General features: G+C 43.3%; 1 protein-coding gene across 1 annotated transcript in view; it reads left to right on the top strand.

Annotated features, from left to right (window-relative positions):
* The window catches only part of trim54 (tripartite motif containing 54), a 51,688-nt gene that overhangs the window by 18,074 nt on the left and 16,039 nt on the right, over positions 1-17,575 (top strand). The window contains exon 5 of the mRNA XM_069886592.1: positions 16,197-16,430. Coding sequence (XP_069742693.1) covers positions 16,197-16,430 — 234 coding nt within the window. The remainder of the gene's footprint in view (positions 1-16,196; positions 16,431-17,575) is intronic.

The raw sequence follows: 17,575 nt of genomic DNA, 5'->3' as shown, positions 1-17,575 counted from the left end.
AAAGCTGCTTTCTCTTCAGCCGTCAGAATGTTTCTTCTTCACAAAATCACAGTGTCTTTGCAAATGTATCGAATTCTGGAACAGACTGTGACAAACCTTCCATCAGTTCTTCCACTGTATCAAATTCTCACTGGGCTGTGACTTGTGTTGTACTTGTGTGAAATGTTAACTGTGACCATTCAGTCCCTTCTATCAATACTAACCCTTACAGCAATAATCCCATTTTACTAAAACAGGAGCTTATAATACAGACCACCTTGGCCCCTCTAGTCTGTGCTGAAACATTTTTTCTTGATAGTCCCACTGACATGCACTCAGTCCATAGCCCTCCATACCTCTCCCATCAGTATATCTACCCAAATTTCCAGGTTGAAATTGAGCCCACATCCCCCACTTCACTGGAAGCTTGTTCCACACCCCCACCACTCTCTGAGTGAAGAAGTTCCCCCTCATGTTCCCCCTAAACTTTTCCCCTTTCACCCTTAACCCATTGTAGCGCTATCAATCAACCACATTAGACACAGAGTTGTGATTAAGACCTTAAAATATCTCATACGTTGCTGGCCTAGTTCCAGAGCAGGTACTGAGGGAGGAGTTTGGACATAATAGCCTTTATGGGGATTTCCAGGAGGGAGGAGTCACAGGTTCAGGTGGCAGGCCAGCTCATACAATACAAACAATACAGTGGTTGCACCACATTCACCCCTTCTTTTGAAACAAAGTTCGGTGGGGTGATGTGATACAATGTTTGTTACAGGTTCAGCCTTTCAGGTGGTCTCATCTGTCGCTGCAACTGCCACAAGCTTCCCAGGTGGTGTCTTGCATGACAGACTGTGCTGGGAGAGTTGGGGGGTTAGCAGCACTGTGAGATTGCTCGTTCTTGGGTTGGGGCGCTGTGCCGGGTGCATTTAATGGGGCCAGTTGCCCAGGGTTACCATGAGGGTATGTTGATTAGTTGGTTGAGGAATCCCCTGCGTGCACCAGGTCTCAGATGGAAACTGTGTCCTGCCACCCATCCTGGTACTCCACGTTAGAGTATTGGGGTTAGCATGGAGGAGGTGGATCTTCTTGACCAGAGGGTTAGTCTTGAGGCATTTGATAGGCCTCCAGAGCATTACAGGCCTGTTGTCAGCCAGGACGGCGATGTGGTTCCCGACGACGACTTCCTGGGGAAAGAAAAAAGCCTTTCATGTGGTATCGCATTAATAGGAGTTCTGAGGGAGTATCTGGTGGCATGGAGCACCTCAGAGAGGGCGTCTTGCCACCATGAGATGAGTCAGCCTTTTGGCCTGAGGCTAGGAGGACTGCCTTCCAGATGGTGGTGTTCTCCCTTTCTATCTGGCCATTCCCCTGGGGTTATAACCCATGGTCCTACTCGTGGCTATGCCCTTGGCCAGCAGATACTGACACAACAGTCATAAATGAGGATCTCTGGTCGCTATGAATATTACAGGGGTATCCAAACAAAGTGAATATGCTATGCAGTACCTTTCTGACTGTGGCCATGGTCATGTCCGGGCATCGGATGGCGAAGGGGAAGCGGAAATATTCATCAAAGAAATTCAGGAAGTATACATTCATCTTGGTGGTTGGAAGGGGGCCCTAGAAATCCATACTCAGCTGCTCAAAGGAGCAGGTGGCTTTGATGAGGTGGGTTTTGTCTGGCCGATAGCACAGAACATTCACCTCCATGTTAGCTCCCTGATATCCTCAACTGAGTAGAGGAAGTAACGGGCTCTAATGAAGTGGTAGAGCCTGGTGACCAAGGGATGGCAGAGGTTGTTGTGCTCCAACTGCACGTTGATGCATGTCCCCCAGGACAGGGCATCGGGAGGGTTGTTGAGCTTCCTGAGCCAATAGAAGATCTTGTAGTTGTAGGTGAATAGCTCAATTCTCCACCTTACAAACTTATTATTCTTAATTTTTTTTCCCACTCTTTGTTATTGAACATAAAGGCGACTGCTTGTTGGTCAGTTAGCAGGGTGAACAGTTTACCAGCCAGGTAGTGCCTCCAGTGGTACACAGCTTCCACTATAGCCTGGGCCATTTTTTTTTTTGAAGGCTGAATGCCAAAATTTGGGCCCTGGAGGGTTCAGGAAATGAAAGTTACTGGCCTGCCTGCCTGGTTGAGTGTGGCAGCCAGGGCAAAGTCAGATGCATCACTTTCCACCTGGAAGGAGATGGATTCATCCACAGCATGCATTGCCACTTGGGCTTCCACCGACAGGGGAAAGGTGATAGATTTCACCAGAGGGTTGGCCTTGTCCACATAATTCAGGACCCACTGGGCGTAATGTGAAAATAAGCCCAAGCACCTTTTCATGGCCTTGAGGGTCTGGGGCAATGGAAGTTCCAACAGGGGGTGCATGCAGTCAGGGTCAGGCACAATGACACCATTCTCCACCATGCATCCCTTTTAGTAATGTTAGGTTGAGAATCTTGGCCTTCTGGAGAAATTTCTGCAGGTCAGCATCATGATTCTGTTGGTCATGGCTGCAGATGATCACATTGTCCAGGAAATGTCCATAGACTTCCACTATTTGGTCCATCTCCCTCTGGAAGACAGAGACCCCATTGGTGACCCTGAAAGGGACTCGGAGGAAGTTTACTGTTACAGGCCCAGAGGACCACAAAACCCAGCAGCAATAGAAATTCACCAAAACAAATGGTTACTTTTATTTTTAATTCTCCTTAAACATAAAAACAGGATCAAATTTTAACTTATTACTATTAACTTAACCTAACCCCCTTCTAATTCTAAGCACACATGTATGTATAAGTTCAGAAAAGATCTTTGATTCACAGTCTAATCTCACTTCTCACTCCTTCAAGTTCACTGGTATCAGTTAATTCTTATACAGTACACAGAATTTAACATTTATGAATTTTCACCAAGCTCTGGTGTTTAAAAGTAATTGTTTACCGCTCAGGAAAGTTCATGTTGGTTTCAGAGAGAGATTTGTTGCTCGTTGGACACACAGAAGCTGATTCTCTCTGATCAGCCACTTCAGTGTCTTGCTGAAGAAACTTGCCCCATCAGGGTTTTCCAAATGATAACCTCTTCTTCTGCAGGTCATCACAGAGTTCCTTTTGTTTCCCTTATTTCAGGTGAAACACTTGAACCAGCCATTTTCTCTAGTATGGACCACAAAGGTTTTCAACAGGCTGAACTCAGAAATTGCAACCCATCATCAAAATGGGGTTTTAAACAAGCTTCCAGCTTGGTAGAAACCAATTCTCTCTCCCTCTCTCTTAGAGAAAGCCTGTTTTGTCTCCTCTCTCTCTCTTTCTCTCTCTCTCTCTCTCTCTCTCTCTCTACTTGGAAAAGCACATGACCTTCTTAGAATAGCAAACAACATTCAGACAGATTTAAGCACCGGACCCAATCTTCTGACCCCATTCATCTGTTACTTTCAAAATAATAATTAATTACTCCACAGCATGTCCAATTAACACCTACTTGAGAAGTCTCTATAGGCATTCTTCAAAGTTTTTGCAAAGGCACTCAGAGCCTGGACTGTCTGGCTTGAGCAGAGCTCTGGCATTTTAAATGAGATCTGTTTTGTGAAATGTTTGTGTTTGTGACCTACACTACCCCCACAATCTATCTCCTTTAAAACATATCTATATACAATATAAAATATGACATAATCAGTCACAGTATGGGCTGTTCTCCGGACAGATTGGTAGTTGGTGGTAGGCCAACTTTAGGTCAATGGTTGAGAAGACTCGGAACTAGGTGATCTTATTTACCATAGTTGATGATGCAGGGGAGTAGGTAGGCATCGAACTGGATGAAACGGTTTATAGTCTAGCTGTAGTTAATAACCATGTGGTGTTTCTCTCCACTCTTAACAGCCACCACCTGTGCCCTCCAGGGGCTGATGCTGGGTTCTATGATCCTATCTGCCAGAAGCCATTTGACTTCTGCTTTGATGAAGGCTCTGTCCCTGGAACTGTATTGCCTGCTCTTGGTGGTGACCTGCTTGCAGTCAGGAGTGAGGTTCTCGAACAGGAGCAGTGGTGGAGAGACCTCAGGTTGTATTTGGAGGGGGGTCAGGTAGCTTAAGAATTTGTAGTTGTACGCTGTAAGGGGTGGGTTCACTGGAAGTCCAGTCTCAGTATGAAAGGTGCACAAAGCTGTGGCATGATAAGGAGTTTAAAGTTTTTATACTCCGTGCCCTGCAGTCAGTGTCATGTACAGCAGCCATGGATCTCAGCCGAGTGGGATTTGGAAGTCAGGGAGACTTTACATTTTTCCTGGGTTACTGCGAGGGAGTAGAGTTGCACTGTGCCCGGGTGAACAAAGCTCTCCGCGCTCTCTGTATCAAATAAGCAGTTTGTGATGTGACCATTTACCTCAATGTTCATCATGGTCCTGGCCAGTTGATGTGGGCTGTCCTGATCCAGGGTAATCGAGGCCAATGTCTGGTCACTGTCTAAGTTGCTGCTGTAGAATTTGTTCAGGGGTGCCTACCAAGATGTCTGCCCCCTTGTCACACACGTGGTGATGCTCCTCGCTGCCAGAAGTGGTGTTGTCCCATTTTACCGTCCCCACGGTCCTGCTGATCCATTTCCCGTAACTGGAAGTGGCGTTTGCTGGAAGGGGGTTGGGACCTACATACCTTCACATAGTGTCCCTTCTTCCTGCAGGCGGAGCATGTAGTGTTATAGGCTGGGCAGTTCTTTCGGAGAAGCTTCACGTGTCTGCAGAAGTAGCACTTTGGGTGCTCGATGGCAGTGGTGATGACCTGGGATCCCACATCCCAAGATGGCAGTGCCCAGGCTCCCCACATGGCAATCACATTCTCCAAGGAGAAGACCTCTGCATTTAGCTGCGCTGTCTCAAGTGTTTTAGCCAGTCAACTACTTCTTGCAGACCTCGATCGCCCTTTCCCAGGAGTCTCTGTCTGATGTGATTAGACTTGAATCTAGCCACACATGCTTCATGTATCTGGCCTTCAAGATGGGCAGCAGCAGAGACTTCTCTGCAGTTGCAGGCTTGTCCCAGCTCCCACAGGACCCGCATGTACTCATTGACCTACTCACCAGGCGCTTGTCTACGACTGCCCAGAAGGAATCTGGCATAGATGACATTCGTCAGGGTCCGATACTGTTTCTGCAGGAACTCCATTGCGGCTGAGTAAGTAGTGCAGTCCCTTATCATATGGAAGACTTGGTGGCTGACCTGAGCGAAGAGTAGATCTCGTTTGTCTTCCTCATTCTGCACGTCGTTGCATCTCATGAAAGTGTTGAGGCAGTGCAACCATTGATTGAATTTGATAGAGGCCTTTGGATCTTTAGGGTCAGTGTCCAGTTTATCCACCTGTATTGCCTTGTCAATGGGAAAAGCCTACCTACATTTACTCTTGTCTATAGCCCTCATAATTTCAAATCACTCCTCATTCTTCTATGTTCCAGGGATTAAAGTCCCAACCTGCTTAATCTTTCCCCATAACTCAGTCCCTGAAGTCCGGTCAACATTCTAGTAAATCTTCTCTATATTCTCTCTATCTTATTGATATCCTTCCTGTAGTTAGGCAATAAAAGCTGCATATATACACCAAAATTGGCCTTACCAATATACAAATTAAAAATCACATCCCATCTCCTGTACTCATTACTTTGATTTATGAAGGCTAATATCCTAAAAGCTCTCTTTACAACCCTATCCACATGTAATGCCACTTTCAGGGAATTATGTATATGCATTCCCAGATCCCTCTGTTCTACCTCACACCTCAGTCCCCTATCATTTACCTTGCATGTCCTTTCTTGGTTTGTCCTTCCAAAATGCAGCACCTTACACTTGTGTACATTAAATTCCATCTGCAATTTTTAAACCTACTTTCCCAGCTGGTCCAAAGCCCTCTGGAGGTGTTGCGGACAGCGAAGAATGTTTTCAAATCTTGCAATATAACCATATAACCATTTACGGAGCGGAAACAGGCCATGTTGGCCTTTTGAGTACGCATTGGTCCCGGATCTTAGCATCATCTGCAAATTTACTAATCCAATTTACCACATTATCATCCAGATCATTGATATAGATGACAAACAACAATGGTCCCAGCACCGATCTCTGAGGCACACCACTAGTCACAGGCCTCCAATCTGATAAGCAATCATCCACCACTATTCTCTGGCTTTTCCTGTGCAGCCATTGACAAATCCAGTTCACGTGGGACCTTGTCGAAGGCCTTACTAAAGTCCATGTAGACAACATCCGCAGCCTTTCCTTCATTAACTTTCCTGGTAACTTACTCAAAAAACTCTATAGGATTGGTTAAACATGATCTACCATGCACAGAGTCATCTTGATTATCCCTAATCAGTCCCTGGCTATCCAAATAATTGTATATTTGATCTCTTGGAACATCTTCCAATAATTTACCGACTACTGACGTCAGGGTCACAACCTATAATTTCCAGGGCTACTTTTGGAGCTTTTTTTGAGCAACTGAACAACATGAGCTATCCACCAATCCTCTGGCACCACACCCATGGCTAAGGACATTTTAAATATTTCTGTCAGAGGCCCTTAATATACCCTTAGGACTTTTGTTCACATTGACTGCCAAAGCAAAGAATACTTCATTTTTTATGAAGCAAAATTGGGTATTTTCACTTGGTTAAAAAATGTTTGTAAATGGTGCATCAATCATTGATTTCTGTGGTGCACAATTAAATCAAAATGAGTAATGATAACTATTACATTAATTCAGCCTTTGTTTAAATTATTTATTTGAACTTTAACTTCATGTATCCACGAGCACTTTTTATTTATTTTTGTTTTTTTTTAACCATTTCCACTGGTGTTATGCCACTGACAGTTACATTCTACAAACAAATAGGATTGATCAGTAGTTTGTATCCTTCTTCTGTTTTGTGCCACATTTCCAACAGAAAGATAACAATCTCAAACTGGAGCCTAATGTTCCATGTCACAAAAAATGATATGGTGTTTAATCCCTGTGCCACAAACTTTCAAGGAGACAAACAGATGGCTAAAGGAATCAAGGGGCATGGAGAGAAAGCAGGAAAGGGGGACTTTAGTCATATGATCAGCCATCCTATCTTAGTGCAGGGTCAAAGGGCTGAATGGCATTCTGTATCAGCTGTTTTCTGCTTTGGGTGTTTGGTTCACTCTTGCCCTTTGCATGGTATTTCCTGGCTGTGAAAGAACTCATTACTTCCTTCAACTGAACATTAGAAAAACAAAATCCTTTCCAGAGCCAGAAATAAATTGCACCACAGCCATTGAGTCATATTCTCCTTAACTCCCCCCAGATTACACCCTCAACTTGTCAGAACCAGACTGTTTGACATTTGACTCAAACTCCACATCCTATCCACCACTGACAGCTTCTACTGCAACATTTCATGCCTCTGACCCTACTTCATTAATAGTTCTACCCTCTCACTTCTCTCTTCCTTAGGAGAAAATAATACCCTTGCCAATCCTTTCCATTTATTTAGGTTCTGTGGAGCAGTGGCACAACTAATAGAGGTGTTACCTATCAGCTCCAGTGACCTAGTCTCAATCTGCACAGTTTTCCAGTGCTATTGGTGTGCAGTTTAGCCTATTGTCTTCATTTGTGACTAAAGGAGTTTCCTTTGGATGTTCTGGTTTCCTCCCACATCCCAGAGATGTGTGTTGAAGGAGCTGATTATTGATTTCAAGAGGGGAAAACCAGAGTTGTATGATCCAGTGATCACTGGGGGATAATAGTGAGATGGGATGAGCAAATTTAAGTTCTTGGGAGACACTATCTTGGAGGAACTTTCTTGGACCTAACATATTAATGGCACCGAGAAGAAAGTATGTCAATGCCTCTACCTCCTCAGGAGTTTTCAGAGGTTTGGTATGACATTGGAAACTCTGGCAAATTTTTGCAAATGTCTGGTGGAAAGTGTACTGACCGGCTGCATCATGATCTGACCTGGGGACACCAATACCCCTGAGCAGAAAGCTCTGCAAAAGGTAATGGACACAGTCTATGATATCACAGGCAAAACCCTCCCCACCATCAAGAACATCTACAGGGAACACTGCTTTCAGAGGGCAGCAGCAATCATCAAAGATCCACATTACTCTGACAATAGACCTAGACTTTGAACTAAATTGTTCAGTGTAGATTGTTCCTGGTGCATTGGTGAGTGGTAGAATCTGGGGGTAGTTAAGGAGAATATGGCCAGCTTGATTATAGGCTGTATGAAATAACCTTTGTTCCTCATTTTCCCATCCTCCATGCCTATCTATCATTAATGTCACAGACTGTGGGACTTTCATTTTAATATCTAAGAGATGTCACAACTTATTCTGATATTTTAAGTGCCAATCAGGATTCATTGTCACAGGAAATTTTCAGCAAGACATTTTTGAACTTGACAAAACTTGCTGGTCATCAATGATTAACATTTGGAAATATGCTAATGCTCAGAAATGTGGAGCTTCTGTGTGTTGTGGTCTCTGATTTCTTGTGTTACCAACTGTTTATGTTAAACTGTGACACCCAGAAAAGACTCTATTGTAGTTTACCTGGTGCCACTTACAGTACTTTAATAACCTAAAATACTCTGGATTCAAGATAGTGAAATGCCTAAGAGTCATTCTGAGAAGCATCTGGAATTACTTCAATCCAGCCAGAAGTTGAAAGACTTTAAAATAGGTATGGAAAGCTGTTTAACAAAGAGTTTGTTGGCTCATGCAAACCAAGGTATAATTAATGTTTTACCCTCTATCTAACTGCATGATAGAAAACAAGAAATCAGCAGGTGGTGGGATTGAGTGCAGTTCACTAAAGTGCTGGAGAAACTCATGACACTGCTTCTGAGGTTAACAGGACAGACATGAAATGTCAGACATTGAATTAGAACCTGGGAGAGATGAATCCTGAATCAGAAGGGACAGAAGAGGTTATTAGAAATCTCAGTAGGGACATCATCGGAATTAAGATAGAAAGGGTTTTGATGTGAGAGAGTGCAGCCACTTAACTAACCAGACACTGGCATGACAGGAAATTTCATACATTCTGGTATGCTTTCAGTTATACTGTAACAAGAACAGTATTGGAAGAAGTCAATATAAAAGCCCCTCAGATTATATCTGCCTATGTTAACAGACATAGAATATTTAATTGAGTGTGGAAACTTTTTAAACTTTTACCTTACAATTTATGGAGTACAACCCAACAAAACAGCATTAGCCAGTCCTTGACACAAACCTTGCAAACCCACAACCAGACATAACATATATACAGACAAGCAATACATATGCAGAACAAATATACATAAATGAAAGTAAATAAAGATTTTTTTATTCAATAGTAGTGTCTTGGAGGATTTGTGTGACCATTGTGCTTTCCAATTGTAGAACAAACACTAAAATTATTACAAAAATGATATTACAGGAATTCAAACAGATGCAGAAACACAATGTAAAGCTCAAAAATAACAAGAGTGCACATGTAAGTACTAGGATATTATCGATCCAATTTAATCATAATTAAAAAGAGAATGCAGAAACAATTTTTAAGGACAAAACATTTGAGATTGTAGAGCCAAACCGGATTGAGGTGTTTTCTCGTGTCATAACCATGCCAGAACTAGAAGTGGTGCCCATTTTCAAGGAAACATAGAAAAGAGATGCCTCGATGGCAGCAGCGATGACCTGGGATTCCACATCCCAAGATGGCAGTGCCCAGGCTCCTCATGTGGGAGTTGTGTTCCCCAAGGAGAAGACCTCTGCATTTAGCTGCACTGTCTCAAGTGTTTTAGCCAGTCAACTACCTCGATCACCCTTTTCCAGGAGTCTCTGTCTGATGTGATCAGACTTGAATCCAGCCACACATGCATTGCATATCAGGTCTTCTAGATGGGCAGCAGCAGAGACTTTGTTGACCCTGCGCTAAGATACTGATGGTTGATCATATGACTCGTGCCCTTTTTCTACTTTCCATGAAGTGCCAGTTGAAGTAGACAAAGACAATGTGGTCAAACAATAATCATGGCTTTTATTAGCAGAAACTCATGGTACAATAATGAAAGACAATAGATGCATATACAGTTATATCCAAGGGGAGTGTCCTTAACAGTAGAGATAATGCACAGCCAATGTTAGTACAGCAAGGCTCGCCAGAGGGGAGACAGGCAGCTTGGAAGACATTCACCACAGTCTCCCCCCGGCAGAAGAAGGGTTAAAATCAAAAGGACAGCTGCTAGGAAAGACTTAAGCAAGCGATATGCCAGTATCTAGCTAGCAATCGAAATATACTGAGATGTTTTATGAATATGTCAGCTTATCAGGTTGTTTACGAATTCTGGTGCTTCGTCTCAAAACAGGTGGCTCCTTTGCAACATTGGGAACTGGTACAGGTCCTGGGTCTGTAGTGTGGGAAGGACTGGCTTCTGGACCTGCTCCAGAATCTCTAGCATGAGGCAGTGGAGCCTCAGCATGGCCATCTGAAAGCTTGCTAGGGGTCACAGGCTTTTGAGAAGGGTGGGTGGTGAGTCCAACCTCTCAAGGTCACTCTGAGTAGGGGTGCGAGGAAGGGGCGAACCGAGCGAGGCCAGATCTCTTAGGGGTACAGTGTCAGTACTTCCGTCTGGGAATTTAACATGAGCCTAGTTGGGGTTGGTATGCAATAGCTGAACTGGTTGGATTAGAGGGTCTGTTTTACGCGCCCGAGCATGGCTCTTCAGCAGCACGGTTCCAGGCTCGGATAAACCGGCTGGCCAGTCTATCACAGTTCCTGATTTCCTAGGAAAGGCAAACATACATTCATGAGGTGTTTGATTTGTTGCAGTACACAATAAAGACCAAATAGAATGTAGTGCCTCAAGCAGCACCTCCTGCCACCGGGTAACAGAAGTAACCATGTGTTTTTAAAGCAAGATTAACAGTCTTCCAGACTATAACATTAGCCCTTTTGCTCTGCCCATTGCCCTGTGGGTTGTAGCTTGTGGTATGGCTGGTGGCAATCCCCTTCTGTGGCAGGGCTCGCCGCAGTTCAGCGCTCAGGAATGCTGAGCCTCTATTGGTATGAATGTAATTGGGAAAACCAAAAATCCTGAAAATTCTGTCAAGTCACTTAATGACAGATGCTGTTGAGACATCAGGTCAGGGAATCACAAAGAGAAACCTGGAATATTCATCAATTACAGTAAGGAAATATACATTTTTGTTGTTGGAAGGTAACGGCCCATTAAAATCTAAGCTAATCCCCACAAAAGGTCCAGTTGCCTTAATGATAGTGGTCTCCGGAGCTTTGAAATATTACGGTTTGCATTCTGCGCAAACAGGACAGCTTTTAGTCAGTTTCCTGACTTCTTCCAGAGAGTAAGGAAGGTTGTTAGTCCTTATGTAGTGGAAGAATCTCGTGACTCCTGTGTGGCACAGTCTGCTATGGACTTTTAGCCCCTCCAGCTGAGCACCAGGAGCAGATCGTGACAATGCGTCAGAGGGATCATTTAACCTGCCCGGTCTGTACTGGATCTCATAATTATAAGTTGAGAGTTCTATACATCAGCATGCTATCTTATCATTCTTGATTTAACTTTTGTATTTAGTACTGAACATGTAGAGTACAGATTTCTGATCAGTGACAAGAGTAAATTTTCTGCCGGCTAGAAAGTGTCTCCAGTAGCGAACAGCTTCAATAATAGCCTGGGCTTCTTTTTCAGTGGCAGGGGTTAGGCATCCAGGTTAGTGTAATGGTTCACTAATGCTACTTGCTGGACCCACAACAGCGAGCCCAAGGTCTACAAGGTGCAAATCTGTTTCAGTGTTGATCACGAGGCCATTGGCGTGCTGTTGGGAAACCGGGATTCCAGCACTCCTGGATGTTTCCTTTTCGGTTTCTAACATTTCACTGGACCGCATGGCACTTCTCAGTGTTTTGGCTAGAGTGACTGCCCAGTCATAGGTTAAGGTCTCTATCTCCAGCAGCCTTTGTCGGATGTAACTGGAGTCAATTCTGTTGACTAAAGCATCCATCTTCAAGGCATTGCGGAATTGTTGCACATTGACTGCCCTGACATCACATTCATTTGCCAGTGAGTTGAGAGCCAGTGTATAGACAGCATCACTTTCCCCGGGTTTCTGGCGTCTCGTCAGCAACTGGTGTCGAGCAAGCACCACATTCCACGGTGCTGCATAGTAAGCAATCAGACGTTCCCGGGCTATAGCCAGAGTGGTAGCTCCTTGCGTTACGGCGAAAGGGTCCTCACCCAGCAGAGAGTTCAGGTGGCCCCACTGTATCGCCTCATCGACCACGTTGTTTCGAGGCATGTAGTAATCAAAACAAGCAATCCAGTGGTTGAAAATTTCTCTGGCCCTTGGGGCAGACTGGTCGATAGTCAGCCGCTCTGGCTTGAGCGCTGCATCCATTTCTGCTAATAAAATTGAAGTGCCAGTTGATGAAGTAGACAAAGACGATGTGGTCAAACAATAATCATGGCTTTTATTAGTAGAAACTCATGGTACAATAATGAAAGACAATAGATGCATATACAGTTATACCCAAGGGGAGTGTCCTTAACAGTAGAGATAATGCACAGCCAATGTTAGTACAGCAAGGCTCGCCAGAGGGGAGACAGGCAGCTTGGCAGACATTCACCACACTCCATGCCCCTTGATTCATTTAGCCATCTGTTCATCTCCTTGAAAGTTTGTAGCACAGGAAACATTTTTTTCATGAATCATTCAGCATTAAAAGATTGTTGAGAATTGTCGCTGATGAGGGAAAACAGTACATTTTAGGTGTTAAAAATGTATCAGTGGTTCACTGATTAGTTAACCTTTGCTAAATTATGCATCAGCAATTCCAGTTACACTGTTGTACATTATTGAGTTTTGTTCAGCCAAAACATTGAGGAGAAAATACAAGGAAAGCTGCTATGATTTGTCAAGCAAAGGGCATTTGAAATAAAATGTCATTTGTGTTTGCATTTCATAATAAATTGATAGAAGTTTATAGACCACTCTTTGAAGTTACTGGAATGAAAGGAGATATCATACAGAAGTAGAATCAGAACACATAGATAACTCCATAAATTTTTCATAGATACAGCATGACAACAGGCCCTTCCAGCCCATGAGCCCACTCAAATACATCCATCCATGTGTCCAATTAACCTACTAAACTGATACATTTATTTTGGAACATGGGAAGAAACCCATACTGAAATTGGGGGAACATAGATTCAAACCTGAGATATTCGTGCTGTATAGCATTGTACTAACTGCTATGCTAATCTTGTATTTCTAAGTGTCACAGAAGAAAATATCAAAAGATTTGGAGGCTGTGGTGCGCTGTTAGACAGAATTAGACACACACAAGGTCAAGACTGAACAATAGGCTTTAATCCACAAAAACCTCCACAGAGCCAGGCTGGCTGTGGCTGCAGCAACTCAGTGCGAGGCCTCGGGAGGCCATAACAGGCTTATATCCCGGAGGGTGATTGACACCCAACTGTGTGGGGCTTGATCTATTCAGGCCGACTGATTGGCAGCTGGCCAGGTGTTGTCCTGTCCCTTTACACTTCTGCAGGTACAGAGGTTGCCCCCTGCAGTAGGCTGGTGGTGTACCACCACACAGGCATTGAATATATTCTGTAAGTTGATCCAATGGAAACTGTGGAGTAAACAATGCTAAAGTCTACTGGATTGAGGCAAGAACTGGCATGTTTCTTATGTCAAGTCATAACTAAACACAACCTTGCAACTTCTTGAAGTTCAGAGAGAACACTTGCAGAGATAATAAATCTGGAGATATTGTAAATTTGTGAATCCTGTTTTCAAAAGGGAAAATAGTAGTGTGATGTAGTGGGTGATATTTGCATGTGTTATGTGTACATTTTCAGAGTTCTTGAAAGGATGGAATGGATCAGACATGCTTGTTTTGGCAGTTTTCCATGTCTTTTGGATTCATTATGTTCTTGGCAATGATGTAGAGTTAGAATAAGAGCTTGCACATATTTTACATATCTAGAGGGAGACATTACCTTCAGTAATATCTCCAGTCAACTGGTAGTGTATCAAGTCCAGATATAAAAATGGAACTGAGCTTTGTCAGAATTGACCAGTGGGAATTAAAGACACTGATGTCTAAGGAGCACTAATTCAGATGTTTACTAGAATGACAGTTCTCCCTTCAAATTAGACCTTGGGAGAAATATTAAATACAAATTAAACAAAACAAAATAGAGAAAAATATTCTACTTGTTGAAGGCCAGGATTGCAAGATGGAAACATGTCTTTGATTGTTGGATATTTAATGATGTAAGTAACTCTACTGAATAGTCACATCTTGAATGTAAAATATGATGACTTTTTTTCTTTGTAGATTATGAACTCACAGGTGAAGCACAACACAAAATGACTTAAGAAATAGAAGTCGGCTATCTGGCCTGTTGAGCCTGCTCCACCATTTAACAAGATCATGGCTGATTTGGCAGTGTACTCAGATCCACATACCTGCCTTTTTCCCATAAACTTTAATTCTCCAACCTATGCAAATATCTCTCCAACTGTGTCTTAAATGTATTTAATGAGGTAGCCTCTTGTTGCTCCCTTGGGCAGAGAATTCCACATATTCACTCCTCTCTGGGGGAAAAGCAGTTCTGTCATAAATCTACTCCCTGAAATATTGTGCCTCATACCAATGGAAACATCTTTTCTGCCTGCATCTTATCTATCCCTTTCATAACTTCAGTTTCTAGAAGAACCCCTCTTATTCTTCTGAATTCCAGTGATTCAATCTCTCCTCATAGGCTAATCTCCCAAATCAACCTTGTGAATCTCCTCAGTACAGGCTCCAAAGCTAGTAAATCCTTTCTCAAGCAAGGAGATCGGATCTGCACTCAAAACTTCCTTTCTCTAATACAGGTACACAATCCTTTATCCGGAACCCTTGGGGGACAGTGTATTCTGAATTTCGAATTTTTCCGGATTTCGGAAAGCCAGATGTAAGACCACCCGAATTGTGCTGCCGTATGTACCCCCACCCCCTTCCAGTCGTGCTAGTATCTACCCCCCCCTCACCCGCCCGACTCGCGCTGCCGGTCTCTCCCCGTCGCCGGCCCGACTCACTCTGCCATCTCCCCCCCACCTGCCCAACTCGCGCTGCCGTCTCTCTCCCCACTTGCCGGATTTCAGAGTTTTCTGGATTTTAGGTGTCCAGATAAAGGATTGTGTACCTGAATTAAATCCCTCCAGTAATGAAGGCTACATTCCATTTGTCTTCTTGATTACCTTACACACCTGCAAACCAACCTATTGTGATTCATGAACAAACACTCCCAGATCCCTCTGCTCCACAGTACCCTGCAGTCCAATCTGTTTTTCCTTTCAAAGTGGATGACCTCACATTTGCCAACATTGTACTCTATTGGCCAGAATCTTGTCCACTCACTTAACCTATCTACCTCTCTCTGGAGACACTGCCTACTCTACACAAATTGCTTTTCCATTCAATTTAGAATAATCAGCAAACTTGGATACGCCACACTTCTTATGCTCTTCCATAATGTTAATGTATCTCATGAAGAGTTACAATCCCAGCACTGATCCTTGGGGCACTCCACTCACTACTGATTGCCAACTGGAGAAAAGTCCATTTATGTAAAAACACAGGCATCAATAGGTGGTAAAGATTTCGTGCCATCCATAATGTTTGGGACAAAGACACTTTTTCCTTTATTTGCCCCTGTGGACCACAGTTTTAAATTTGTAATCAAGCAATTCATGGGTGATTAATATGCACATTCCAGATTTTATTCAGTGTTATTTGTATACATTTTGGTTTGACCCTCTAGAAATTACAGCACTTTTTATACATAGTTCCCCCATTTCAGGGAACATAATGTTTTGGACATTTGGCTTCATTGTGTTTGTTGGTACATGAGTAAGTTTAATTGCTTCATTAGTCCAGCTAGGCTTGTTTCTCAGTTTTTGATTACCTCTGGAGTCTGCAGTTGCCATTTTTCAACACGAGGACCAGAGTTGTGCCAATGAAAGTCAAAGAAGCCATTATGAGGCTGAAAAACAAGAATAAAAGATTAAGAGACATCACTGTTAATGGTGCATTTTTTAAATGATTTCAATCTTTGTTCTGTCTTTGACAAAGCATAAGTACTTGACTCTAACAGTCTGTCCATGCCCATCACGAACATAACTCTGCTTATTTTTTCAGGACAACAGCAGAAGACAGAAACAACTCCTTTGTGAAAAATTTGATGCCCTGTACACAATTCTAGAAGAGAGGAAAAAAGAGATGCTTCAATCTATTACTCGTGAACAGGAGGAGAAAGTGCAATATATCCGGTCATTGATGAGACAGCACGGAGATCACTTGGAGGGGGCCAGCAAACTGGTGGAAACGGCTTTGCAATCAATGGAGGAACCCCAGATGGCAGTGTTCCTGCAGGTCTGTCTCTCGTGTATTTTATGTGTTACCACAGGATTCAGAATAGATTCATCCCAAAGAGGAGGAAAGGCTCTATGAAGAGCAAATGGCAGCCGTGGCTGATAAAGGAGATCAAGTGCAGTATCAGGTCTAAAAAAAATAAGTATAAGATGGCAAAGCAGAGTGGGAGGTTAGAGGATTGTGAGGCCTTTAAAAACCAACAGAGAGAAACTAAGAAAGTCATTCAGGAGGGGAAAATGAAGTACGAGGGCAAATTGGCAAGTAATATAAAATGGGATAGCAAAAGCTTCTTCAGATATGTTAAAAGGAAGAAATTGGTTAGGGCCAAAATTGGGCCCTTGAAAATGGAGAAAGGTGAAATTATCAATGGGGGCTGATGAATTTAACAATTACTTTGCATCTGTTTTCACCAAGGAGGATACAGGTTATGATCAGAATAAGGGTAGGGGTCAAGCAGTATCTAGAGACTTGGTGAAATTACTGAAAGAAACAGAATTTGATGGATATTCAGATCCAGAAGTAGGTGGTTGTGAGCAAATTGTTAGAACTGAGGCCTGATAAGTCCCCTGAGCCTGATGGGCTGCATCCCATGATGCTTAGAGAGGTTGCTCTGGAAATTGTGGAAACACTAGTTGACATTTTCCAGAGTTCTTTGGATTCCGGGGAAGTGCCTACAGACTGGAGAGTGGCTGATGTTGCACCACTTTTTAAGAAGGGAGGGAGAGAGAATACGGGAAATTATAGACTGGTCAGCCTGACGTTGGTGGCGGGGAAGATATTGGAATCCATCATTAAAGGAGAAATAGCAGAACACTTAGGAAGGAATAATAGTATCGGTGCTAGTCAGCATGGGTTCCTTAAAGGGAAATCTTGCTTGACTAATCTCCTGGAATTTTTTAAGGATGTAACAAGGAGGGTGGACTCGGGAGAGCCAGTGGATGTGGTGTACTTGGACTTTCAGAAAGCCTTTGATAAAGTCCCACACAGGAGGCTAGTTTACAAAATCAAGGAGCATGGTATTGGGGGTAGGGTACTGTCATGGATAGATAATTGGTTGAGAAATAGGAAACAAAGGGTTGGGATAAACAGGTTATTTTCTGGATGGCAGGATGTGATGAGTGGGGTCCCACAGGGGTCAGTGTTGG

Source organism: Narcine bancroftii, chromosome 6 (genome assembly GCF_036971445.1).
Source record: "Narcine bancroftii isolate sNarBan1 chromosome 6, sNarBan1.hap1, whole genome shotgun sequence".
Classification (NCBI taxonomy): domain Eukaryota; kingdom Metazoa; phylum Chordata; class Chondrichthyes; order Torpediniformes; family Narcinidae; genus Narcine; species Narcine bancroftii.
Note: the sequence above shows the minus strand (reverse complement) of the source record. Positions and strands in the feature narration are given on the sequence as shown.